Source organism: Geotrypetes seraphini, chromosome 2, assembly GCF_902459505.1.
Source record: "Geotrypetes seraphini chromosome 2, aGeoSer1.1, whole genome shotgun sequence".
NCBI classification, from domain to species: Eukaryota; Metazoa; Chordata; class Amphibia; order Gymnophiona; family Dermophiidae; genus Geotrypetes; species Geotrypetes seraphini.
In genome coordinates, this window is record NC_047085.1 from 385,447,998 (window position 1) to 385,474,140 (window position 26,143).

At 43.9% G+C, this 26,143-nt stretch overlaps 1 protein-coding gene across 3 annotated transcripts in view; it reads left to right on the forward strand.

Moving 5' to 3' along the window:
- The window catches only part of ANKRD28 (ankyrin repeat domain 28), a 425,075-nt gene that overhangs the window by 56,449 nt on the left and 342,483 nt on the right, over nt 1–26,143 (forward strand). Inside the window, exons 1-3 of one of the 3 annotated variants that reach the window (XM_033930723.1) lie at nt 8,326–8,487; nt 10,054–10,137; nt 22,815–22,893. In XM_033930723.1, coding sequence (XP_033786614.1) covers nt 8,371–8,487; nt 10,054–10,137; nt 22,815–22,893 — 280 coding nt within the window. In that variant the 5' untranslated portion in view covers nt 8,326–8,370. Of the gene's footprint in view, nt 1–8,325; nt 8,488–10,053; nt 10,138–22,814; nt 22,894–26,143 lie in introns of those variants that run through there. The other 2 variants (XM_033930720.1, XM_033930721.1) reach the window with 2 other exon arrangements.

Genomic DNA, 26,143 nt, shown 5'->3' on the forward strand with positions numbered 1-26,143 from the left:
CTGCACAGCTTGCAAGCACTGGAATATTACCTGTTTGTCCAGAATGTCACACCTATTGCACCAAAATTAACATTTTGCTTTCAATACAAATAATTACACAAGAAAATGAATTCTAGTTCAAATTATTTTTGTACATTTTTGCTGTTTTAAGAATGAATAGAAAAAAATAAAAACTTCTTACAAATGTGTTTCAGCTTTCACACAACTTCCGAACTCATGACTCATTAACTAGTCAGAATTTTTCTCACAGCCTAAGGTCTCCAACTGAATTAGTTTCACATATGTCATGGCAGTAAACCTCACTGCTAATGCTGGACATAAGTGCTTGCATTGTGCAAAAAAATGGCTTCTTTCAGGAGCTCATAAGGGTGATATACTGGAGATATCAAACTATAGATCAGTGGCCTCTATCCCTCTTCTTACTAAGATCCTGGAGATTTGGATGGTGACTCAGGCCCTGATGCTCAAAAGCTTTCCGTTCTGGTAAGATTCATTAAATCGGTTTTACAGGCACCAAAGCTCAGCTTCCGAAGCACAAAATGCATTACAGGGAGCTCATTAGTATTATAAGCAGCACTCCATGTAATGATAAGAATGGAACGCCCACTTTTTACAGGTAAAATTTTTCAGCAGGTCAGGAGCTGCCAACAGCTGTGAGTGTTGTTGTATGTCTTATATCCAGCACACACAACACATGCACAATAGCAGTTACAAAAAAAAATACACAACAAGCTGCAGTTGAGCCAACAGGGGAAACCTGAACAGCTGAGCTGGCAAGACTCACCAGAGCCGTCAATCAGCTAAGCTAGCACAGGGAGAAGAGCAGCAGAAGTAGGAGAAGAAATGAGCAAGTGAGAAAAAAAAAAGAGCCCAACAGGAGGAACGGGGGGAGAAGCTGTGCTTACTGCTTTGCTCTTAACATATAGAAACATAGAAACATAGAAAGTGATGGCAGATAAGGGCCAAGGCCCATCAAGTCTGCCCACACCAATGACCCTCCCCTACTTCCCTTTGTGAAGAGATCCCACCTTTCAATCCCATTTAGCTTTAAAATCAGGCACACTGCTGGCCTCAATTACCTGTATCGGAAGACTATTCCATCGATCTACCACCCTCTCTGTGAAGAAGTACTTCCTGGTGTCGTCATGCAATGTCCCTCCCCTGATTTTCCACGGATGCCCTCGTGTTGAAGTGGGTTCCTTGAAGAAGAAGATATCCTCCCCTACCTCGATACGACGCGTGAGGTATTTGAATGTTTCGATCATGTCCCCTCTCTCCCTGCGTTCCTCTAGGGAGTAGAGCTGCAATTTATTCAGCCGTTCCTCATACGGGAGCTCCCTGAGCCCTGTTACCATCCGTGTGGCCATTCGCTGGACCGACTCAAGTCTCAGCACATCTTTGCGGTAATGTGGTCTCCAGAACTGCACACAATATTCCAGATGGGGTCTCACCATGGACCTATATAATGGCATTATGACTTCGGGCTTACGGCTAACGAAACTCCTGCGTATGCAACCCATGATTTGTCTGGCCTTAGATCAGGGGTGTCAAAGTCGATCCTCGAGGGCTGCAATCCAGTCGGGTTTTCAAGATTTCCCCAATGAATATGCATGAGATCTATGTGCATGCACTGCTTTCAATGCATATTCATTGGGGAAATTCTGAAAACCCGACTGGATTGCGGCCCTCGAGGACCGACTTCGACACCTGTGCCTTAGATGAAGCTTTCTCCACTTGAGTTGCAGTCTTCATGTCCTCACTGATGATTACCCCTAAGTCACGTTCCGCTACAGTTCTCTCTAGGATCTCACCATTAAGACTGTAAGTCTTACATGGATTTTTGTTACAAAGATGTATGACCTTGCACTTTTTGGCGTTGAAATTTAGTTGCCAGGTCCTGGACCAATTCTCCAGTAGGAGGAGGTCATGCGCCATACTATCGGTCTTGGATTTGATGTCAGGTCCTGTTGTGTTCTTGTCTACTATATTGCATAATTTGGCGTCATCGGCGAATAACGTTAATTTACCCTGAAGCCCCTCAGCCAAGTCCCTTATGAAGATGTTGAATAAGATTGGGCCCAAGACCGAGCCTTGCGGTACTCCACTGATCACCTCTGAGCAGGCACCAGGAATAGTTCATCCCCTCTCTTACCGGGCTGCTCTGCACAATTAAAATGCATGTGATTTGCATGCTATAGTGCCAAGCACAGCTCGGCAAAAGAAAAATCGCTTCCAACCCAACTTTCTTTGCCAGAGCTTTGAGCATTCCCCACTCAGTTGGCTAAATATTTGGATAGTCATATTTTGCATTCTTTCCAGTAGGAATTTCAGAAGGAGTTTAGTACAGAAACAATTGTAGGCTTCTTGATAGTTCAAGTTAAATTGTTACATAGTTTGAGGCAACACTGTAAAATTATTCAGTTTGATCTGTCAAGTGCTTTTGACCTTGGAGATTGTGATCTTCTACTGTACACTTTTAGTGGATTTGGGATATCAGGTACTGTTTTGAGATGGTTTCTATGTTTTCTATCAGAATGATCCTATAGAGTGAAAACGCAAAATGCTTTGTCAAAACCCTGGGAGCTACCTAAAGGTGTTCCTCAAGATTGACCACCATCTCTTATTTTGTTTAGCGTCATGGTGCAATCTCTGATAATTGAACTTGAGAATATTAAAATGAGATTTTTTTTCATTTATGCAAATATTACAGTATTATTTTTTTAGACACCACTTTAAATGGAATAAAAATGTTTAGAACAGATATAAAATTGGATATTTTCTCAAAAGTTAAAACTTAAATTTCTATGGATAGGAGCATCAGACAAAATTGGGTGAAGTTCACAATTTTTGATGAGTAGAAACAAAATTATATTCAATCTTTCCTCTAGAGTCTTAAAGAGTGGAGGTAGACAACTATTTAACTATGGAAATGTAAGATGCAGGTGTTTAAAATCCTCTATGATAATGCTCTTTCATATATGGGGATCTGATACAATTGTTAAATAGAAGTACACTTCTCCCTCTGTATTCATGGTTTCTGCACTTGCAATTTTGATTATTTGCAGTTTTTTGCTTTCTGGCTCCTCCCCCAAATTACATCATTCATGGCCAAATTATAGAACTGTCACCAACACCTATTCTTTTTTCTGTGTGGGGTGGGCTAAAGCCTCATTTCCACCTGGCCAAGTGCAACCAACTAACATGAAGATGAAGGGGAGCAGCTCAAATGGTTTCTTGGTTTTGGAAGCACCGCCTTTGGTGCGAAGTGGTGGGGGAAGGGCAGCTCAGACCGCTGGTCCCGCCCCCCAGTTACCTTATTTCAATTCCACTGCTCTCTCTTGCTGGATGTGGCTGTCTCTCCGGCAGCTGTCTGCCTGGTCGGCTGACACAGCTGTTTCCATCTCTCTAGCGGCAGAGCGGTGCACAAAGCTGCCTGCCAGGTCCCGCACCGCCTCCCATGAGAACTCAGTTCTCAGAAGCACCACGGGAGCAGGCAGGCAGCCCCGCACACCTCTCTGCCACTAGAGAAAGGAGGCAGCCAACCAGACAGGCAGCCCCGTGCTCCGCTCTACTGCCGGAGAGGCAGCTGTGTCTAGCGAGGGAGGGCAGTGGAATTGAGATAAGGCAAGGGGGAGGTTGGTTATTTGCTCCATAAGACGCACCCTTATTTCCACCCCCTTTTTGGGGGTGGTAAAAGTGCATCTTATGGTCCGAAAAGTATGGTATTCATTCTCTGAGTTGTTTTGACTGACAATATCACACACATTTGCTTGATTTAATTCTGCTATCAATGGAAAACACTGTAGGTAAATAACTTTACTTTTTTGTACCTTTGTCTGAATATCTTATTTTTTAATCACCTTGATTTTTGTCTTTTTCTTTGTTTATCTTTAATTCCTTTTCTAGGGCCAACTTTTCATTTTTATTCTTTCCAAACTAACAAAATGGTGTTGGGGGGGGGGGGGAAACTGATGAAAAAACACATGGAATTTTAAAATAGGCTATATTGTTCTTGGGGTTTCAAAGGAATAAGGGCCCAATACATTTGTGTGAGAAACAATTCCTGCTTCTGCAGCATATTATAGAATTACTGATACACTGACAGACAGCAGTTAGGAAATTGCTCCATTTAAACCACCTGCAGGGAAGTGGGAGTTGCAGCATGGTCTTGAGTCCATGCATTGGTTTAGAGCAGGGGCACTCAATCAAGTGCACTGGACACTCTAAGTTAATCTGGTTTTCAAGATACCTACAATGAATATACATGATATAAATTTGCAGGCACTCTTCTGTTGTATGCAGACTTCTCTCATGCATATTCATTGTGGGTATCCTGAAAACCTGACTAGCTGGGTGTGTCTCGTGGACTTAGTTGAGAACCCCTGGTTTAGAGGCATCAAATTTATTTTTCTTTCTTTGATTCACTGGCCTCAGTGTGGTGGCCGCCATACTAGTGGAGACTTTACTTGCGAGTTCTGATTCTGGTACTGCCACTTTTGGACAACCATCAAGCCTCCCTGTAAGGATTAAATCTATAATCAAAGAAACACATTGGCGGATAAAGGCCAAATGGCACATCCAGTCTGCCCACCTGCAGCATCCGCTATCTTCTCCACTCTTTAAGAGATACCATGTGCCTGTCTCATGATTTCTTGAGTTCAGACACAGTTTATGCTTCCACTACCTCTACAGGGAGACTTTTCCAAGCATCTACCACCCTTTCTGTAAAAAAAAAAAAGTATTTCCTTAGATTACTCCTGAGCTTGTCATCTCTTAACTTCATCCTATGCTGGAGTTTTCCTTCATTTGAAAAAGGCTCACTTCCTGTACATAAATGCCATAGAGATATTTAAATGTCTCAATCATATCCCCTCTTTCCCACCTTTCTTCTAGAGCAGTGGTCTCAAACTCAAACCCTTTGCAGGGTCACATTTTGGATTTGTAGGTACTTGGAAGGCTGCAGGAAAAAATAGTTAATGTCTTATTAAAAAAATGACAATTTTGCATGAGATAAAACTGCTAAAAGAAAGATTTTTAAACTATAAAGAGTTTTACCTCATGCAAAATTGTCATTTCTTTAATAAGACATTAACTACTTTTTTCTGCGGCCCTCACAGTTAAAGTTTAACATCTTTCCTGTCTCAGAACTGACACATTTCAATCACTATATTAAAAATAAAATAATTTTCCCTACCTTTGTTATCTGGTGACTTTATTTTTCTGTGCTTTTAACTATGTTTCCAGGGCCTTCTTGTCCATTGACTGTTTTTCTCTCTGTCTTCACTTTCTGCCTTGCATCCATCTTTGGCATTAACTTAACATTCAATTTTTCTGCTTTCTTCTCAAAATCTACATTTCCATGTCTTACCTTCCCTTCCGATCTCTCTCTCCTTTCCACCTCCCCCCCCCAGTGTAACATTTCTCTTTCCCGTCCTCCTTGCTGTCCCCTACAGTCCATCTCCCTTCCTTCTTTCTGGTGCTCTTCCCGGTCCAGCATTTCTCCCTCCTTTCCACCAGTCCAACATTTTTTTCTCTCTTCCTCTTGCATGCTTCTCCTCTGGTCCTCCTTCCCTCAACCAAACAATATCTCTCTCTCTCTCCATGAGTCCAACTTTTCACTCTCTGCCCTCTCCCCCTTCCCCAGTGTAACATTTCACCTTCCCTCCTTTCTGTCCTCCCCATCCATCTTGCCCTCTCCATGAGTCCAACACTTTCTGCCTCCTGCACACTTTCTCTCTCTGTCCTTGCCTCTTCCCTCAGTGGCATCCCTCCATCCCATCCCCAACCCAACATGTTCTCTCCCCATGCACCATCTCACCCTCCCCTCCAATGTGTAGCAACTTTCCTTTCCCTTCCTTTCTGCTAGGTCCAGCAGCACCTCTTCTCCCTTCCTTTTACCGCCCCCTTGTCCAGCAGTACCCCTTGTCCAGGAGTACCTGTTTTTTGCAGCCGCCGTCTTGTACACGATCTCGCATACTGGGCAGGAAGAGAGGCTCCGGCCCTAGCTGACTTGCAGCTGCCTGCTGCCATCGCGAATGCCAGGACTCCTGCCTTCATGTATCCGGCAGATACACAAAGTCAGAAGTCCTGGCATACGCGATGGTAGCAGGAAGTTGCAAGTCAGCTGATGCCAGCACTTCTCTTCCTGCCCAGGGTGCGAGATTGGGTACAAGACTGCGGGCTGCAAAATAGCCCGGGGGGGCCGCAAGTTAGAGACTGCTGTTCTAGAGTATACTCGTACATATTGAGGTCTCTAGTCTGTCTCTAAAAGCTTTAAATCAATGCACTAATATAGCCTCTATTGGCATAATCTTTCCAAACATTTAAATTGTTTCCTAAATTACTTTAGAAAGTCATAAGGGAAATTTTTCTGGTGAATTAATAAAAAAATCTACTTTCTTTACTATGGTAGTGGGTTGTAATCCAGGAAAATATGCAGTAAGATAAATTGTTGCATTCATTTAACAAACTACCTGACTTGATATGTCAGGCTCTGTCTCTGGCAGTATTCAAATCCAGACTCAATACTCAAATCCCACTTCTTTGAAGATGCTTTCAATTCCAAACTCCAATCCACTTTCTAAGTACCATTATCTGTCTTATTCCCTTTGTAATTTCTCCACCTGAGCACAATGTATTGATGCACCTTTTTGACCACTTTGACTGTCTTGACTAAATTATAAGCTCTCTCGAGCAGGGACTGTCTCTTCTGTGTTTTGATGTACAGCGCTGCATATGGAAAATGAGTGTTCAGATGAATGGTGCTTGTTCAACCATTGAAGGGTTAAATGTTTCCAGTATGTTAATTCACATATGAAATCAGTTACCGCTGGAATTTTTTTTCTCTTAGCAGCAGTCAGACCCCATTTCCTTATGGCTTAGTGGAAAATGTTAGACACACAGTCAGTGTTTTTTGTTTTTTTTAAAAATATATAATTTTAAAGTTGATTAGTCACAACACTAGCATGTGTATTTAAATTGTGAAATCTGTCTCTAAAAAGGGGGTGGTCTGCTTTGTCTAATCTCCCTCCCTCTTCTCCTCCCCTAGAGGAAGTTGCAGTTTCACCCAGGGCAGTAGCTGGCTGGCTGGCTCCCTGATAACATGTGAGCATTACTAGGCAATCTATCCTGCGGTTCTGCAGTCTGTGCTTTTTAGAGACAGCTCAGTTGGAATTGCTGTTGTAGGCTTGATTTGTTTTTCTTAGGTTCTTCTGTTACTGCCTGTTTACCCAGTAGGTTTCTGGCTTTTGCAAAATCATCTACATCTGAGCTACAGTATGGAATAGTTTAATTTTGTATTTGGAAATGAAGATGTTAGAGTGAAGAAGTTTGCTTACAGCAGATCCACCATAGCTGATTTTGTTCTTCCTGTACAAGGACTGTAATGGAAGAAAGATCTTTGCTGCCGTGATGAAAAGAATCCTTGGTGTTTGAACCACTTTCAGGATGCATCCGAAGCAGTAATTTCAGTTCTTAGGTTTTTGGGAGCTCGATTGTTCTGTGTGGAGTATTGTTGGACACCAGCATTTACTGCCTTATACGTTCCCTGTAAAAGCAACCACGGCAGTTGCCTGATGGAGAAAAAATAAAAGCTTAGTATAGCTTTTGTCGCTGACAGAGTACAGCTGGTACGGTTTGCCGTTTGGGACCTCAGGATTGAACCATTTTGTACTGTATCTGGAATAATGACGTCCCTGTGATTTGTCTCATCACATGTTAAAGTACTGCAGCATTGCAGTTTGAAGTGTTTTATTTTTTTTTTTTAATATACTTATTGAAAAAAAATAGGAATATATATATATATAAACACACACATAGTTCTTTCAAGCACCATCAAAAAGGGCAAAAGAGTGGGATAAATACAATTTAAAACATTTTTTCCCAGTTTCTTGAAGACAGTCTTTTGTCATAGCAGCTGTTTTGGCATTGTTGTATGGAATGGTACCATGTTCTACATTCTGTTTTATATGTTGATGACTATGTTGTGATATTAAGAAATTGTAAAATCAAGGCAGTCATTTTTTAATGCAGTGATCTGCAGTATCTCTTTAGATATTAGAAACTTTTTTGCAGCTTTTTAAATGAAGCTCAGAATGTGTGTTAGATCAAAAAACAATCTGATGGTTGTAACTGGTAAGGGACTTTAATTTTTTTCTGCAGTTTTTTTTTTTTTAAACTTCCAGGATTTTCCTGCTTGCTGCAGTAATAGAGAATGTAAGTTTAATTTAACACACCAGCACTGGTGAAGTCAGATACATAATGATTTCAAGCAAGGCTAGAAGAGCAAGAGCAGAAACTACTTGGTATACTTTCTCTACTGTGACTGTTCATGGTACCGCTTGACAGTCTTTTTTTAAAAAATTGGATGTAATGAGTCGAGTATGTATAGTTGTTTTGGAGGAGGTGGAAGATGATGCGCCTACATTTATTTCTAAATCACCTCAGGAAAATATGTGTTGTCGCCCTTCACTTTCTGGAAATTTAATGGTAAGATGATGCCTTAATTTAACTATGCCCTCCTGACAGCAAAATTCCATGTTTGTTTTTATATTTCACATAAAGCTCTCAAGAAGTGCATCAGCAAAGTAGATCACTTCAAGTAGAAGGGGAGCACATTCAGATGCAGAGCACATTCTGTTCTACTCTCCAAGTTCAAAAAGGAAAAGGGGATAAACTCAAAACTTGAGTTTAGTTTGTGCCACATCAGAATGTACTGAGTAAAGTATGAATGTCTCCGGTATACATCTGAAATTCTTTTTGACATGCAGTAAGATTGTTTGCACGCCTGAAAATTTATAGCAGCAGTAAAACTTGATTTTTTTTTTTTCATTTTGTTTGAATTCATTACTATATTACAAAATGGTGTAAGCAGTGTGTATTGCACAATGTGCATGTTAAAATCTTACTGTGTGTGTATATGAACATTGGTATTTTTGTAGCCCTTTTTGAAGGTGTATGTCTTTCGTTGAAAATTTCTCAGGTTGTTTTTTTTTTTTTTTTTTTTAGTCTGAGGGCTTCTTAAACTGAAGGGAGGCATTTGCTGCTTTTTTTTTTTTTTTTTTGTAAACAGAGCTTCTTTGTTTCTTCTTGTGTTGCTGTAAGAGAACTTACCACATTTTAGCATAGTGACTTTTAGAAAATTGCATTTTTTTTTGTTTTTAGAACATTTCCATTGTACTGTTTAGGTTACTGTTAACCTCATGGGTCAGTAATATTCCTTTTAATATCATCCTTGATTATGGGCTTCTTTCTACAAAGCAGCAGTAATGATTCTGCTGTGGCAATTCCACCAAAGCCCAATCAATTCTTATGGGCTTTAGAGCATTTACCATGGCTTTGTAAAAGACCCCCTATATCTTCTGCAGAACATAGATCAGAAGGTTTCGGGTTAATACAATTTCTCTGTTCTTTTTAATAAAGATTTCTAAAATGTGTACTTTTAATATATTTATGTCTATTAGATTTGTTACCAAAAATCCTGAAAATATTCAAATAGGGCTCCTTGTACTAAAGTGTACTAATGGATTTAGTGCACGTAATCTCCTGGGGAGGGGAAGACACCTTATAGTGGAATTTAGCAAGTAAAATGTAACAGTATACTGGATTGTTGGTTCAACATTGTCTTGATAATGAATGTGACTGTTGGGTAGACTGGATGACCCATGCAGATCCTTATGTGCCATCATTTACATGTGCTAAATCCATTAGCACACCTTAGTAAAAGGGCCCCATATATTTTTGCAAGAAAAAAAATGCTATGTTAAGTTCCTTAGCTTCATTGTCTCCCCCCTTAGCCAACCTAGATTTTATAATTAGTTTTAAAACAGGAATAATATTCTTCAAGCAGCTTATTTAAAATATCTCTTTTAACATTGGAAAAAAGGCTATACAAAATTGAGAATAAAGTTTGAACTGTTTTATTGTGTATTAAAGGATTTTGTGTATGATTGTTTTGATATTTAAATATCGTCAACAGAAGAACAAATGTGCTGGGCTAGTAGTGAGGCGTAAGATGTTATTTTTACACACACATTCTTATGTATTTTGTTACAGCCACCCCTGGTTCAGGCCATATTTAATGGAGACCCTGATGAAGTCCGGGCACTGATATTTAAGAAAGAAGATGTTAACTTCCAGGTAAAAATGAAAATGCATTACACCATGATTCTAGTTTGATTGTTTGCAGTGTATTTCCTGTTGTGGGGGTTGTCTCATTTGTATTTTTTTTTCTTTTGGTTAAATCAACTGACGTACAGTTTGATTATAATCTGGATGAAGGCAATAAAAAACCATAACCTGAAGGAACAATTACTATATGCCATTTTCTTTGTATTTAGTTATCACTTTTTGCTGAAATATTAAGATATCTTTCATTTATATTTTAGCCCCTGTAATTATCAGTATGTGGAGCACATATTTATACCTATCCATAAACCTTCCCTGAACATTAATCAGTTTATACTTCCTTTCCCCGTTTACCTGTTGATTATCCTGCTTAATGGTTTGAATTTTTACTTAATTGTATCCTTGAAGATTAGATGCTGATGCTGGAGCTTTCAATTTATGAGCCAGAAGTAGTTGCCCACTGGGCTCTAATCTTTGTATTGTGCCAAGGCCCCATTCCTGTCCCTTGGGGTCTACCTTGATTAATCAACTTTTTTATTACTCACATTTGTTTTCTTGGGGGGTGGGGGGGTGTCAGATTTATGTTTGTATCTGACTGTTCTCATGGCAGTTTGCTTTAATTAAAGAACATTCATTCAGTTTGGATCATGTAAGGCAGTGTTTCTCAACTTCTTCAAGTCAAGTACCCCCTAAGTCTAACAAATACCAACTCCGCCCCGACCCAACTCCCATTATAATAATACTAATTGTAATGCAATTTCTTCCATCAATTTTTCATATATACACAATATAATCTTATTAATACATATTCCAGTACAGTAGGTGAGACATTCTAGATCTTGCATGGTCTGCAGAAGAAATCCATCACAGGTTTTTCATTCTGCCTCTAGTGTACTTCACAGGCTAGTTTAGCGCCCTCTAGCAGTCTTTTCTTCTGCATTCATGGCTGAGCTGTATAAATTCTGCGGTCCTCATTTTATTTTAATCCAACGTAAGTTTGTCCCTTCTATGGGTATTTTTGCATATGAAATGGATTTGAAGCTCTGCCTGCTTGAGAATTCACAGACTTTGGTCTGTAGCTGACAGGCTGATCCCTTCAGGATACCTGTTAGCCAGTCTGCTTAGTCTTCCTTGGAGTTCAGGGCCGTCCCTGTCCTAGTCTCACTCTCTGTTAAGTGGGGGGTCGAGCTCAGACTGTGTAGCGTGTTTAAGGGGCTCAGCGGTGTTCTGCAGTGCGCTGGCTGCATTTTTGCGCCTCCGCCAATCCAGATGCGCATCCGGTGGTCCGTAGGAGTGGAGGCATAGTCAGACGTGGGTGTTTGACTAGCAGCCCAAAGATCAGTTTGAAAGATGAATTTCCAGCGGTGTGGCAATGAATTCTAAACCAGCCGTTGAAAAGGCTGGGAGCAGAAGCAGGCTGTATGTGTCCAGTAACTGTGAGTAAAATGAAGCTGACAAGCTCCAAAAATCGATATCTTAATTTCAAGGGGTTTTGAAGGTTTCATAGTGTTAAGAACATAAGCAATGCCTCCGCTGGGTCAGACCTGAGGTTCATCGTGCCCAGCAGTCCGCTCACGCGGCGGCCCAAGAAGTCCAGGACCTGTGCAGTAATCCTCTATCTATACCCCTCTATCCCCTTTTCAACAGGAAATTGTTCAATCCTTTCTTGAACCCCAGTACCGTACTCTGCCCTATTACGCCCTCTGGAAGCGCATTCCAGGTGTCCACCACACGTTGGGTGAAGAAAAACTTTCTAGCATTCGTTTTGAATCTATCCCCTTTCAGAATCTGTCCCTCTCCACTCTCTCTATGCCCTTCATGATCTTGTAAGTCTCTATCATATCCCCTCTAAGTCTCCTCTTCTCCAGGGAAAAGAGTCCCAGTTTCTCCAATCTCTCAGCGTATGAAAGGTTTTCCATACCTTTTATCAAACGTGTCGCTCTCCTCTGAACCCACTCTAGTATTGCTATATCCTTCTTAAGGTAACGGCGATCAATATTGGATGCAGTACTCCAGATGCGGACGCACCATCGCCCGATTCAACGGCAGGATAACTTCTTTCGTTCTGGTTGTAATACCCTTCTTGATTATACCTAGCATTCTATTCGCTCTCTTAGTGGCCGCTGCGCACTGTGCCGTCAGCTTCATTGTCATGTCCACCATTACCCCAAGTCCCTTTCTTGGGTACTCTCCTTCAATAACATCCCTCCCATCGTATAGCTGTACCTTGGGTTTCTGCTTCCCACATATAGTACTTTACATTTCTCAGCGTTGAACTTCATCTGTTTCCCCACCTGAAATTTATTATTTTTGTAATTTTTAAAGTTTCAGAAATGTCATGTTTGGCACATTTTTGAAGTAAATTTGGGTCCATCGGCCATTTTGAATTTTTAATGAGCTTTTTTCTACTTTCCCTACTTCTTTAAAATTTGAAATTTGCCAGGAAAACTGCTGGAATGGAGTCCTTAGGGTCTCATTGTGTGGATTCATACCAAATTTGAGAAAAAAATTGCCACTGCAACTATTAGTTCAGCCTCCCGTTCGCAGAAGCAGGTGATTCTCCATGCACGGCTAGCCCATTGGGGTGGCCACATTTAGTTTTGGGGCTTGGTTCTGCGGCTTTTGTCCGCCATGAGACGGATTTACCGCAAACTAAGAAGCGCAAGTCTACGCCCCAAAGTCCAGATACCTTCTCAGAATTTATGAGATTTTGCGGATCTGTATTTTACTCCAGGGGTCCGGCTACTGGGTGCTTTTCTGTTTCCCCTGCTCTATATCTCGGCAGTTGAGAGGTCTTGGGGGGAGGAAGGCGGGGGGGGGGGGACGGTCTCTGCACCTCTGTCTGCGCCGTTTGTTCCTCCTTCCCAGACTGTATCCGGGGTCCCAGTGGCTGCTCCGGACCTACCTGATCCTTTTTTGGACAGTGCTGTCCTTCCTGGATTTGGGAATCTGGACTTGAGTGCTAGCTCCACGGATCTCTTTGGGGCTCCGGATCCTAGAGAAAACGACTGTCAAGCGCTTGTTTGTTGATGCGCGACAGGATCTCATTGCTGCATCCTTACCAGAGTTGAGCATGAATTCCAGCCTGCTCCTCTCATTTCTGCAATTTTTTCTCCCTAGCTCTGCAGCATTTGTTCGCATTCTGCGACTTTTCCTGGCTTCCAGATACGAGTTCATAGTTCTCGAGCAGTTGACTCTCTGGAGTGTCCTTTATGGAAAGTTCGGGCTATGTCTAGCTTGCATCCTTGGGCACAGGAGTGTCCGTGGCTTTGTGTCAGTTCAAGGGAGTTTCCCTGATTGCTCAGCTGACCTAGCCCAACTCTCTCCCCATTGACAGCACGGTAGTGCTGAAAGCTATGCTAGACAGCCAGGTGGATGTGGTTCTCCGGAAAGTTTTGAACCAGCTATTTAGCCATGGAGTGGCGATGCCTATGATTTCAGATTTCAGTCTCCTTCTGCTTATCCAATCTGTTTCTTGGAGACTGGTCAACCCTTTGGGGTTAACAAGAGTTTATACATATGTATAACCTGTTATGGAAGTAGTTCTGAACTCCATTGACGCCCCTGCTGGAGGTTAAAGGTACTGTTTAGTTATTTGAGCAGAACAATAGTTTAGCCTGTCGTTACAGGTGCCTCTACTTCACAGATGAGTGTGTCTTCTATGCTTGAGTACAGACTGCTAGAGGGCGATAAACTAGCCTGTGAAGTACACTAGAGCAGTGTTTTTCAACCTTTTTGCACCCGTGGACTGGCAGAAATAAAATAATTATTTTGTGGACCGGCAAACTACTAGGACTAAAATTTAAAAAACCTGTTTCTGCCCCATCTCCGCGAGCGAGCTCCTCGCAAATCATCTGATCCCTTCCACACAAGCCTCAGTTATGATTTTATATTGAATGTATTTTATTAAAGTACAAAAAGAGACAATATTCTGTACAATTGTCATTTTATAAATACAAATAATACAGAGCAAGGATCAAGAAAACTCCTGTCTCCCCTCCCCTTCACATATATCCCCTCTACTATCAAGAAAACTGAACAAGCCAAATTATTACAGAATTAGTCGTTAAGCCCGTTACATTAACGGGTGCTAGAATATGTGTGTCTGTCTGTCTGTGTTTCTTTATCTCTCTCTCCTTGGCCGCTGTCTGTGTCCTTCTGTCTTCCCCCCCCCCGAGCAAAGCTGTCTGCCCCCAGCACATCCCTCCCACCAAAGCAGTCCCCTTTCCCTCTCCCTAACTGTCTCTCCATGGCCCTCTTCGGTCTTCCCCCCCAGAGCAAAGCTGTCTGCCCCTAGCACACCCCTACCCCCAAAGCAGCCCCCTTTTCCTCTCCCTAACTGTCTCTCCATGGCCCTCTTCTGTCTTTCCCCCAGAGCAAAGCTGTCTATTCCCAACACACCTCCCACCCAAAGCAGCACCCTTTCCCTCTCCCTATCTCTCCATGGCCCCTTCTGTCTCCCCAAGCACACCCCTCTCCCAAAGCAGCCCCCTTTCCCTCTCCCTGTCTCTCCATGGCCCCTTCTGTCTTCCCCCAGTGCAAAACTGTCTGTCCACAGCACACCTCCTCCCCAAAGCAGCCCCCTTTCCCTATCTCTCCATGGCCCCTTCTGTCTCCCCCCAGCACACCCCTCCCCCAAAGCAGCCCCTTTCCCTCTCCCTGGTCCCTTCTGTGTTCCCCCAGAGCAAAACTGTCCCCAGCACACCTCTCCCCCAAAGCAGCCCCCTTTCCCTCCATGGCCCCTTCTGTCTCCCCTCAGCACACCCCTCCCCCAAAGCAGCCCCCTTTCACTCTCCCTGTCTCTCCATGGCCCCTTCTGTCTTCCCCCAGTGCAAAACTATCTGTCCCCAGCACACCTCCCCCCCCAAAGCAGCCCCTTTCCCTATCTCTCCATGGCCCCTTCTGTCTCCCCCAGCACACCCCTCCCCCAAAGCAGCCCCCTTTCCCTCTCCATGGTCCCTTCTGTGTTTCTCCCAGAGCAAAACTGTCTGTCCCCAGCACACCTCCCCCCCCAAAGCAGCCCCCTTTCCCTATCCCTATCTCTCCATGGCCCCTTCTGTCTCCCCTCAGCACACCCCTCCCCCAAAGCAGCCCCCTTTTACTCTCCCTGTCTCTCCATGGCCCCTTCTGTGTTCCCCCCAGAGCAAAACTGTCTGTCCCCAGCACACCTCCCCCCCAAAGCAGCCCCCTTTCCCTCTCCCTATCTCTCCATGGCCCCTTCTGTCTCCCCTCAGCACACCCCTCCCCCAAAGCAGCCCCCTTTCACTCTCCCTGTCTCTCCATGGTCCCTTCTGTGTTCCCCCCAGAGCAAAACTGTCTGTCCCCAGCACACCTCCCCCCCAAAGCAGCCCCCTTTCCCTCTCCCTATCTCTTCATGGCCCCTTCTGTCTCCCCTCAGCACATCCCTCCCCCAAAGCAGCCCCCTTTCACTCTCCCTGTCTCTCCATGGCCCCTTCTGTCTCCCCTCAGCACACCCCTCCCCCCAAAGCAGCCCCCTTTCTCTCTCCCTCTGGCCCCCTGTATTGATTCCCTTGCTTACCCTCCCTGCATCCCGGCGTCTTCTGGCCTGCTCCAGGCCGCGATCGTAGTGGCCGGCCCCAGCGAACCTCACAGGCTGCTTCCCAACCCGGAAGCACGCTTCCTCCCGATGCAATCCCGTGCGTCAGAGGGAACGTGCCACTGAGACCGGAAAGCGGCCCGCGAGGCCCGCCAAAGCCAGCCATGATCGTAGGCTGCCCCGAAGAGAAGGATCAGCGGCAGCAGCAGCAGCGATGAGTGAGGGCGGGAGGTGAGGTGCTTGCTTCCGGTTGGTGAGGAGCTTGCTTCGGGTTGTTGAGTGAGGAAGGGAGTGGCCAGAGTGATCCCTGGCCGCATTCTAAAATGGAACGCGGCCACGGATCAGAAAACACGGCCCCAGGGATCACAATTTTTCAAGAGCGCATGCGCGCTCTAGGGTTTTATTATATAGAATGCTACAAGAAATATCATGCTAACAGAATACTGCAGTCACATATGACAGGAATGGTTTTAGAGGAGTGCAACTAGGGCAACTGCCCCCTGGACAGAGAGCGCCCTAAGCCAGCTGGAAGCTAAAGAAGCACTGCCTAGGCTTTGCAGTCCCCAGTTATGTCTAACACCAGCTCTAGCAGGATATATATTTCAAATCTGATATATTCTAATCACAAAATAGAAATAAAATTATTTTTTCTACCTTTTGTCATCTCTGGTTTCTGCTTTCATCTTCTTTTCACTCTCTTCCTTCCAGCGTCTGCCCTCTCTGTCTCTTCAATCCAGCATCTGCCCCTTCCATATGGTATCTGTCTTCTTTCTATGCCCCTCTCCCCTTTCCATCCAGCCTGCGCCCCCTCTCTCCTTTTTACATGATTCATTCCAGCTTCACTGCTCTCTTCATTTTTTTATCTCTCCTACACCAGATCTACCATCGTTGTCCCTCTCTGCTTATTTTTCTGCTGACTCCTTCCCATCATCAATCTCTCTACTTTCTCATGCCTGTTTCTTCCCTTCCCCTCCTCTAATCTCCCTGCCAGCTGTTTCCTTCCTTTTTTCCTTCTCCCTTCCCTCCTCTTGTCCAGCAGTAACTCTCTTCCCTTCCTCCCCTCCCAGCAGTATCTCTCCTTCTCCTTCCCTCCAGGTTCAGTAGCAGCTGTCCCTTTTTTTCCCTTGACCAAGCAGCTTCCCAGACTCCTTTCCCTCCTTCCCTCCCAGCAGCATCTCTCCTTCTCCCTCTCCAGGTCCAGTAGCAGCTGTCCCTTTTTTTCCCTTGCCTAGCAGCTTCCCAGACTCCTTTCCCTCCTCCCCTCCCAGCAACATCTCTCCTTCTTTTTCCCTCCAGGTCCAGTAGCATCTGTCCCTCTTTTCCCCTTGTCCAGCAGCTTTCCAGACTCCTTTCCATCCTCCCCTCCCAGCAACATCTCTCCTTCTCTTTCCCTCCAGCTCCAGTAGCAGCTATCCCTTTTTTATCCCTTGCCCAACCAGCTTCCCAGACTCCTTTCCCTCCTCCCCTCCCAGCAGCATCTTTCTCCCTCTCCAGTAGCAGCTGTTCCTTTTTTTCCCTTGCTCAGCAGCTTCCCAGACTCCAATAGGGGTACAGATAGAAATAGTGATAGATTATAGGATGAGTTCAGGGACCACTGACAGGTCATGGACCTGATGGGCCGCCGCGGGTGTGGACTGCTAGGCGCGATGGACCTCTGGTCTGACTCAGCGGAGGCAACTTCTTATGTTCCCCTCCCAGCAGCTCTCCTTACTTCCCAGTGCAGCGATTCAGGAATTCAGCCTCGGGTCCTTTGTTGCGTTGCGCCGCCTCTGAGGAAAGAGGAAGTTGCATCATCAGAGGCAGCTGCAACTCAGCAAAAGCCCTAAGGCTGCCTTTGTGAATCGCTGCGCTGGTAAGTAAAGGAGAGCTGCAGAGAGGGGAGAAAGCCACTGTCGGAGGCTCCCCATGATCTCTCCGGCCCTGTGCGGACCAGCAGGAAATTGAAGTTAGTCAATCTCACGGCCCTGCGTGGACCGGCAGAAATTTCCTGCGGACCAGCACCGGTCCGTGGACCGGCGGTTGAAGAACAGTGCACTAGAGCAGTGGTAGGCAAACTCATTAGTCAAAAGAGCCAAAGATCAGCAGTACAATGATAAAGATTTCTTTTGAGAGCCATACCCCGCGCCCACTTGACACCCTGCTCGCCTGCACATAGTCCAAATCGATTAGTGGCAGAGCCTAGAGAATGACACGGGGAAAAAATTTGTCTCGGTCCCTGCAAACCATCTGATCCCATGCGCACAAGCCTCAAATAATTTTATGCTGAACTTATTATATTAAAGTATAAAAAGAAACAATATTCTGTACAATTGTCAATTTATAAATCGGCGTCATCTCCCCACTCTCTCTTCCCCATTTCCCTTCAGTGTCCTCAGCCCACTCTCTCTCCATTTCCCTTCAGCGCACACATAAAAACAAGCAAGCAATTTTATATCATTTTCATTCTATTCATTCATAGAAATTAAAGTCTAAATAATGCCAGTCACATAACAAAACATGATTTTACAAAAATAATTCCCTGCACAGTCAAGCCTGCAAGGATTACTAGATGTCTTTCAGCAGCTTCCTTCCCTGCCTCCCCCTTCCCTTCATGGCCAAGTCAAAATAATCTACCAACAATAAAATTTTAAAAAACACAAAGCACACTGTACGCAGAGAAAATGTTAATTATCATTTATGTTCAAATATATTTTATTGAGCTCAAGAAAAACAGCAAACAACAAGACAAATCAGACAGCAGATATGCTCACATTTTTTACAGTAACAGTAGAAAAACCCCAGCTCCCCCCACCAAACCATCCCACCCGTCACCCCCCCCAACTCCCAAAACCCTCCCCTAGGGAGGCCCTCTGTCAGAACACAACAAAGGTATTAATTATCATTTATATTCTGCAGGTTTTCAAAGAGATCAAGGCAGATGACTTTATGCAATGTCACCTCAGTAACAACTATACAAAAATAATCAAATATACCCCCTCCCTTTTTACTAAACTGCGATAGCGTTTTTTAGCGCAGGGAGCTGCGTTGAATGCCCTGCGCTGCTTCAATGCTCATAGGCTTCCTGCACTAAAAACCGCTATTGCATTTTAGTAAAAGGAGGCCATAGTGCAAAATATAAACAGCAGATATAAATTCTCAAAACAGACACATTTTGATCACTAAATTGAAAATAAAATAATTTTTCCTACCTTTGTTGTCTGATAATTTCATCAGTCTCTGGTTGCACTTTATTCTTCTGACTGTGCATCCAATATTTCTTCCCTTCTTTCAACCTCCTGTATGCTTCCTCTCCTCCAGACCTCATTCCCTCCCCCAACTTTTTATTTCTTTCACCCTATCCCCTTCTTTCTTTCTGTATGTCTGTCTTTCTCTCTCTCTCCCTGTGCTCTCTTTCTTTCTTTCTTTCTCCCTCCATGCCCCCCTATCTTTCTCTCTCCATACTCCCTTTCTGTCTGACTCCCTGTCTTTCTGTCTCCCATCTCCCTTCTTTTGTTCTCTCTCCCTGCCCTCCCCCAAGCCACTGCCGCCGCCTGGGAACAGGTTGCCACCGGGAAATAGGCTGCCACCACCGCTGCTGCCATCGGGGAACAGGCTGCCTCTGAGTTCTGAGCTCTCCCTGCTTCCCTTCCCCATAAAGAGGACGCTGAAGCGCAGGGCCAACCACCTCGCAGGGCCAACCAACCATCGGAGAGGAAGTTCCGGGCCAGCCAGGCAGCGATTGGCTGGCCCAGAACTTCCTCTCCGACGTCAGAACTGACATCAGGTGGCAAGGGTTGGTCGGCCCGGCACTTCAGCATCCTCTTTATGGGGAAGGGAAGCAGGTTGGGCACCCCTGATCTAGCTAGGTGAGCTGTGAGCTGTACTCATGTGGCTAAAGAGCTGCGGTTTGCCAACTACTGCACTAAAGCCAGAGTAAAAAGGCTGTAATGGATTTCTTCTGCAGACCAGGTGAGTAGTGAGAAATAACCCTATGGTCTAGAATAGGGGTGTCCAGCCCACAGGCCATATGCTGCCCCAAGAAGTATTTTGTGCAGTCCCGCTCACACTCGAGGGTGATGCGGTGTTTTCTGTCTTGCCGGCGACCTCCTCCATCTTCTTGCAGCGTTCGCTGAAAGCCGTGGGCAGCGGATCCTATGTGCCTCTTGTGGCTGACCCATAAGTGTTCCCTCTGACGTCGCGACATCAGAGGGGATGCTTCCAGATCAGCCGCAGGAGGTGCATGGAAGCCGCTGCCCGCGGCTTTCAGCGAACGCTGCAGGAAGATGGAGGAGGGCGCTGGCAAGACAGAAAACACCGCATCACCGAAGCACCCGGCAAGACAGTAAACACCCTCGAGCGTGAGCGGGGCCGCATGCATCTTGCAGAGAGAAGCCCATCCAGTGGTTTCTAGTCCCAAAGGGCGGCGCGGAGTTCATTCTCCCCATCACCTTCTCTCCCTCCCCTCCTTCTGTACAGCTCATAGATTTGAGGGAACTTCAGGGATTAACCCCACTCTTCTCCAGTCTCATAACGATCCAAGCTCTTCCCCTGTGCTAGAATAATCTTTAAAATCAACGGGCTTAGGAACTGGGAGTTACAGACACCAGCAGCAATAGCCCTTCAGGAGAAGGCAGAGAGAGCTGGGGACAGCAGTGAAGGAGACAGAATGAAGGGAAAGATAGAGGGGAGCATGAGCCATAAGATGGAAGAATGGAGGGAGTGAAGGAAAGAGATGCAGAGGTGAGGGAAATAATAGAAAGGGAAAATTGGGTGTCTGAGAGAGGGAAAGAGATGGTGCAATTGGGGAGCGAGAAAGGGGGGGGGGGCGATATACTGGGCCAAGGAAGCCTCCTGAACTTATTTTTTTTTTTTAGTACAGAGGGAGAGGATATTAAAAGAAGTGCTAGATTGGATGTGAGGAGAAGCTTATAGGGCCAGAAACAGATGGCAGAGAAATGGTGGGCAATAGTTTGAAGGGAGAAAAGTTGGACCTGGGGTGGTGTGGAGGAAGAGGGAAAGACATACTTGAAGGGAGAACAGTTGGGAAGAGAAAGGGAGAAATGGTAGACCTGGGGAAAGCAGGCAGGCAGGGGGAGAGATGGGGTGGGGGCAGTTGGAAAGAGAAAGGGAGATAAGTTGGATTTGGGGATGGAAGGGAGGGAGGGAGAAATGTTAGGCCTTTGGATGGAAGGCAGAGAGATGCAGTATCTCTCTCTTTTTCCCCTCCATTTCATTGTTCAGCATCAAGGGGGGGAGAGAAGAAGAGAAACAGAAAAGAGAAGGAGCAGAATGTTGGACCATGGGGATAGAGGAACAGAGATGGACCCATAGGAGGGCAGGAGGGAAGAGAGCTGGGATAAGAAGATGCTAGGAGATGGAAAGAAAAGGACAGGGAATTATAGCCTGACCAGAGGAGAGATGGAGGGGGATTCTTAAAGTGGTGAGGCAGATGGATGAATCAAAAGGGAGATGACAAGATGAGTGACAGAGCAGTGAGTACAGTGGTAGAAATGTGGTAATGGGGAGTAGACAGCAGGAAATAGGAGGCTGGGAAAGGAGTCAGATGGGAAATGGGAGAGTTAGGAACTGAGAGAAGATGGAGAATTAAGCGGTAGCTGAACATTTAAAAAGAAGGGTAAGAAAGAAGGCAAGATTTGAGTGGACAGAGGCAAAAAAGAAAAGAAAAAGTTAAGAAAGGTGAAAAGGAAAAATCAATACATTGGAGACAGGCATAAGAAGGAAATGGAATGAGAGAAGAGGAGAAAAAATGGACAGCAGACACTGGAAAGAGAATTAGTTGAAGACAGACAAAAAGCAGAAAGAGAAACTGGGACCATGATGATGGAAAAACAAAACATCCAGACAAAGTAGAAAAAAATTGTTTTTATTTTGAATTTATTAACTGGAATATGTTAGCTTTGGGATATGTGCATCACAATTATTTTTGTATTCAGTGGCCGTAGTCATATACAGCTGATTTGGGGGAGGGACTGGAGCCCATACTTAGTGGATGGGCACCAAAGTTTCTCCCTGCCTGAGTGCTATTTATAAATACTTGAGCTAGTGGGGATTCCCAAGCCCTGCCAACTAGAGACATCTCCCTCCAGTCTTGCAACCCCAAATCTCCAAGCTTTGCAGCCAATGGCAATATCCTCAAGCTGCCACTGCTTTCATGAATGCATGAATGCCAAGGAGGATGGCAGGGAGGAGGGAAGGCAGCAGCTTTGCAATATTGCTGCCAGCTGCAGAACTTGGGAAGTTGGAGGGGGAGGAGGTGGCTGTCAGTTGGTGAGGCTTGGGGATCCCTACTAGCTACAGCAGGGGAGATATTCATTTTGAGGGAGCCTAAGCTCAAAGTGGGAGGCCCAAAAAAGCTGTAATATTTACCCCAATTAAACGATCCTCCATGTGCGCTGCTGACAGCTGATTCAGCATCCCCGCTCTGATGAGGCTCACCTCTGAAGAGGCTCACCGTAGCTGTAATAGAAGTGAATGAGCAAACCAGGAGCGCGCATCCCTGCTCATCAGAGTGGGGATGTGGAAGTCTGTGGCTGCTCCCACTGTCAGTGGTACACAGGGAGGATTACTCAGTCAGGGTAAGCATTACTGCTTTTTTGGGTTCCTCTCCACAGTGTCCCTTTAATGAAGGTTTATTATTCGATACATATATCTTCTATATTAGTGAGTGCAAATTTGGGACCTGCTCAACCTTTTTTTTTTGCTCATCGACTAGTGTTAGTGTTTGTGCGGCCCCAGAAAAAATGTTTTCGGTCAATGCGGCCTAGGGAAGTCTAAAGGTTGGACACCCCTGGTCTAGAATGTCTCACCTATCTACTGGAAAAGATCTTAAAGTACATAATCTCCTTTTGTTCATAACAGAAAAGATTTGCCTATTTGTATGCCTGACCAGTCCTGTTGTTTATGTAAAAATCTGTTACAGGTAAACAAGAATGCTTTTGGGAGTTCTGGATTAGAGCAACCTTAATGAACTTATTTCTCAATATTTATTCCCTAATGTATAGATGCTTTTTTTTCATTTTAGTATTCTATAAATTATGAAACTTTTTTTTTAGTTAGTCTTATTTATACTCTGATTGAAATTGTACAAGTGAAAACAATATACATCTATATATATGTTTTACTTTTTTTATAGGATAATGAAAAGAGGACCCCTTTACATGCTGCTGCCTATTTGGGAGATGCTGAAATTATTGAATTACTTATATTATCTGGTAAGTTCTTTTTTTTTAATTATTTTATTTATAAGTTTTCAATTATATCCAAATTTGGTGCTAGTGGGTGATCAATAATCAATACTCAAATATACTCCACTATTTAAATCAGAGAGCCCACTCTCGACGGAAGAAAATGCCTCAGGCAAAAAAACTTCCAGAGAGAATGTGCCTATTACCACATCCTATTCTTAGTGCAGGGCTGAACTAGCTAATGCTTCTAATTGTGAGAAGACGAGTGTTGTTTCAATTTTAGCCAACGTTTCACGGTCTAAGACGTTTTCTTCATGGCTTGTTATATTTCACTTTTCTCCACCACCATTTGAGCTGCTTGTTGTGTCTCATCAGTGTCCTGTCTCTCCGAAAGTTTTTTTGCCGATGATGTTGGTGAAGGAGATTTGAGCATTTATGCCCTACCTTAAGAAAACCTGAGGCATTTTCTTCCGTTGAGAGTGGGCTCTCTGATTTAAATAGTGGAGTATATTTGAGTGTTAAGTTTTCAATTATACATTCAAGATAAACTTGTACAGAAAGAGGATTCATGCCAAGAAATATAAAATTATATTCATCAAAACCAAAATAAGCAATATTTAACATAAATCTTCTCAAGTCCTCAAATAGATCCAAAATGTAATTTAAGAGCGAGTTTTAATAAGAAAAAGAAATATTCCTTTGAGAAATCATTTAGCTATCAAAGAGTAAGGGCATCTATATTCCATTAAGCACTCTCCTTCTCCAGATGGGATAGAGACATGAATGTCATCAATTAGAGAGGTTCAAAGAAAACAAACGTCTGAGTTTTATAATGAATTACACACTTACAAGGATGACAAGAAAAAAGATGGCCCCTAAAGCCAAAACATCAGGTTTTATCAACAAAAATTATCTTCTATGCTTATGTGTATCTCTTACTAAATCTGGAAATAGAATATTCTCAGAAGCCAACTCTTATCGGGAGTAAATGCTACAGTCAGTAGTAAAGTGGTGGCTGCGACAGACATTTCTCTTATCAGATGTTTCCAATAAAGTTGATATATTCATAGGTTCTTGGTTTGTAACATGTTGATTGTCCTGTATCTTACTCGGAAGGTAGTAAACTTATGTAAATGGTGCTAATGAAACCTTAGGAATTTCCAGTATTTCTAAAAGATAGCGTTTCAGCATTTCTGTAGGAGTTGTCGTAACAACCCTAGGGAAATTAATCAATCTTAGATTATTGTTCCTGGAGAAGTTCTTCAATGATTCAAGTTTCCTTCTTAAACTTGTATTATCCTTAATTAATGTCTCTTGTAGTTTTTTGATATTCCTGTGTCTTCTTAGAGTTTATTTATTGAAGATTTAGAGGCATCAATCTCTTGTTTTAAATTTCTAATATCATTATCATGCTTCTTAATTTTCCCTTCTAATTGTTGGGACTTAGAGTTAACGCTCTTGCCCAGGTTAGTAATCAGGTCCCACAGGGATTCTAAAGTGACTTCATGGGGTTTCTGAGGTAAAGAAAATTGTAAGTTCAATTCAATCTGCTCACCAACTGGTGTCTCTCCCTGCCTCTGCTCCAACTGGGAAGGTCCTGTTCCGTTGTTGTCTGATCCCCACTTTCCATGTTCAGGCTCCCTTGGAAAACTTGGGAACCTGAACTCCTGCTCTCCAACTTGATCTCTTTGGCCTCTGAGAGTGAGTGCTTTCCTTCTCCCAGAAGCACCCCCTCCCGCGGACAGCTAGTGGTGTGAGGCTGTAGGGGAGGTGCTCTTGTGTTGGGGCTCAGCGTTGTTTCCAGCCCCAAGGAGACCGCTTGCATCTCGCCTCTCTGCAGCATCTCCAGCGGGGAAATCGCCGACGCTGCTGTCATGCCCTGCATACATCGCAGGAGTTCATCGATGTTGCAGAGGATGGTGGGCCCAGAGTACCGCGAGGCACTAGCAGCGCTCCTGCCTCTTCTCTTTGGCATTTGCCCCAAGAATAAAGTTCTCCAGGTAAATTTTTGACGAGTTCACTGGACGTTCTCTCCGTTAGCTTATGCTGCCGCCATCGTGGATCAGAAACCAATAAGTTCTATTTTATTTTACAAGACTATCTTGTTTAAAAATAAATCCAAACATATTAGATACAATTATATCTAAAGGGTAATCTGTAACAAAGTGCCTATGCTGAGAAGACACATAGACATCACTTTCCAACCACATGTCTCAGGTGATCTCTTCCTCATTCTACTACCTAAGACAACTACGAAAAATAAGGAATTATTTCTCTGAATCCAACCACCCAATTTCTATATGCCTTCATCCTATTCCACATGGATTACTGCAATGTGCTGTTCAAAGGCCTCACAGCAAAGAATATACAGCATCTCTAACTTGTACAAAATGCGACACTGTCTCTCGGGCTCTCTCATCTGCTTACTGGCTACCCATAGCTAAACGCTGTGTCTTTAAAGGCTTTAGCATGAAGAGTGTCCCTTTACAATTCTCAACAACAACTAAAATCTTAGGAGTTGTGATTGACCATTCTCTAACTTTTCATTCTCATATCTTGAAGGTGGTCTCCTTTTTTTTGCTCCGCCAAATCTGGGTTATCTATTTCTTCAAAAGGGTTGGATTTTTATCACTGTATTTTTTATCATTGTGTTTTTATATGTCAGTATTTAATAAATTATCTCCAGAACATCTGTATCCAGTTTTTTGTTTTCATCGGTGGATTGTTTTCACTGTGGATTATTGGGTCTCCCCATTTTTCTTTGTTGAACCATCTTGGATTTCCCATTTTTTTCCCCTAAGGGAAAAATGCTTGAGTACCTGAGTCAATTCATGTAAACCGTTCTGAGCTCCCCTGGGAGAACAGTATAGAAAATTAAAAAAATAAATATTTGAGTGTTGGAGCTACTAGAGTTTGTGATTAAACTACCCTAAGTTCCACTTGATTCTTAATCAGAAACTGGAGTGCATAGGAGCCCGGCTGGATACCTTGAAATTTCAGGCTTACCTCCCTCCAGTGAGAGTAGGCACCTTAATGACTCGGGTTCGAAGCTGCCAGCAGTTCACAGCTTGACACATTTTGAGATTGATGAGCAGTGAATACACAGGATTGTGAAGATCTGCAATGTGACATAAACATACTCAAGAAATGGGTCACAACAAGGCAAATGAGGTTTAACGTGGATAAGTGTAAGGTGATGTATGTTGGTAACAAAAATCTTATACATGAGTACAGGATGTCCGGTGCAGTACTCGGAGAGACCCCCAGGAAAGAGACT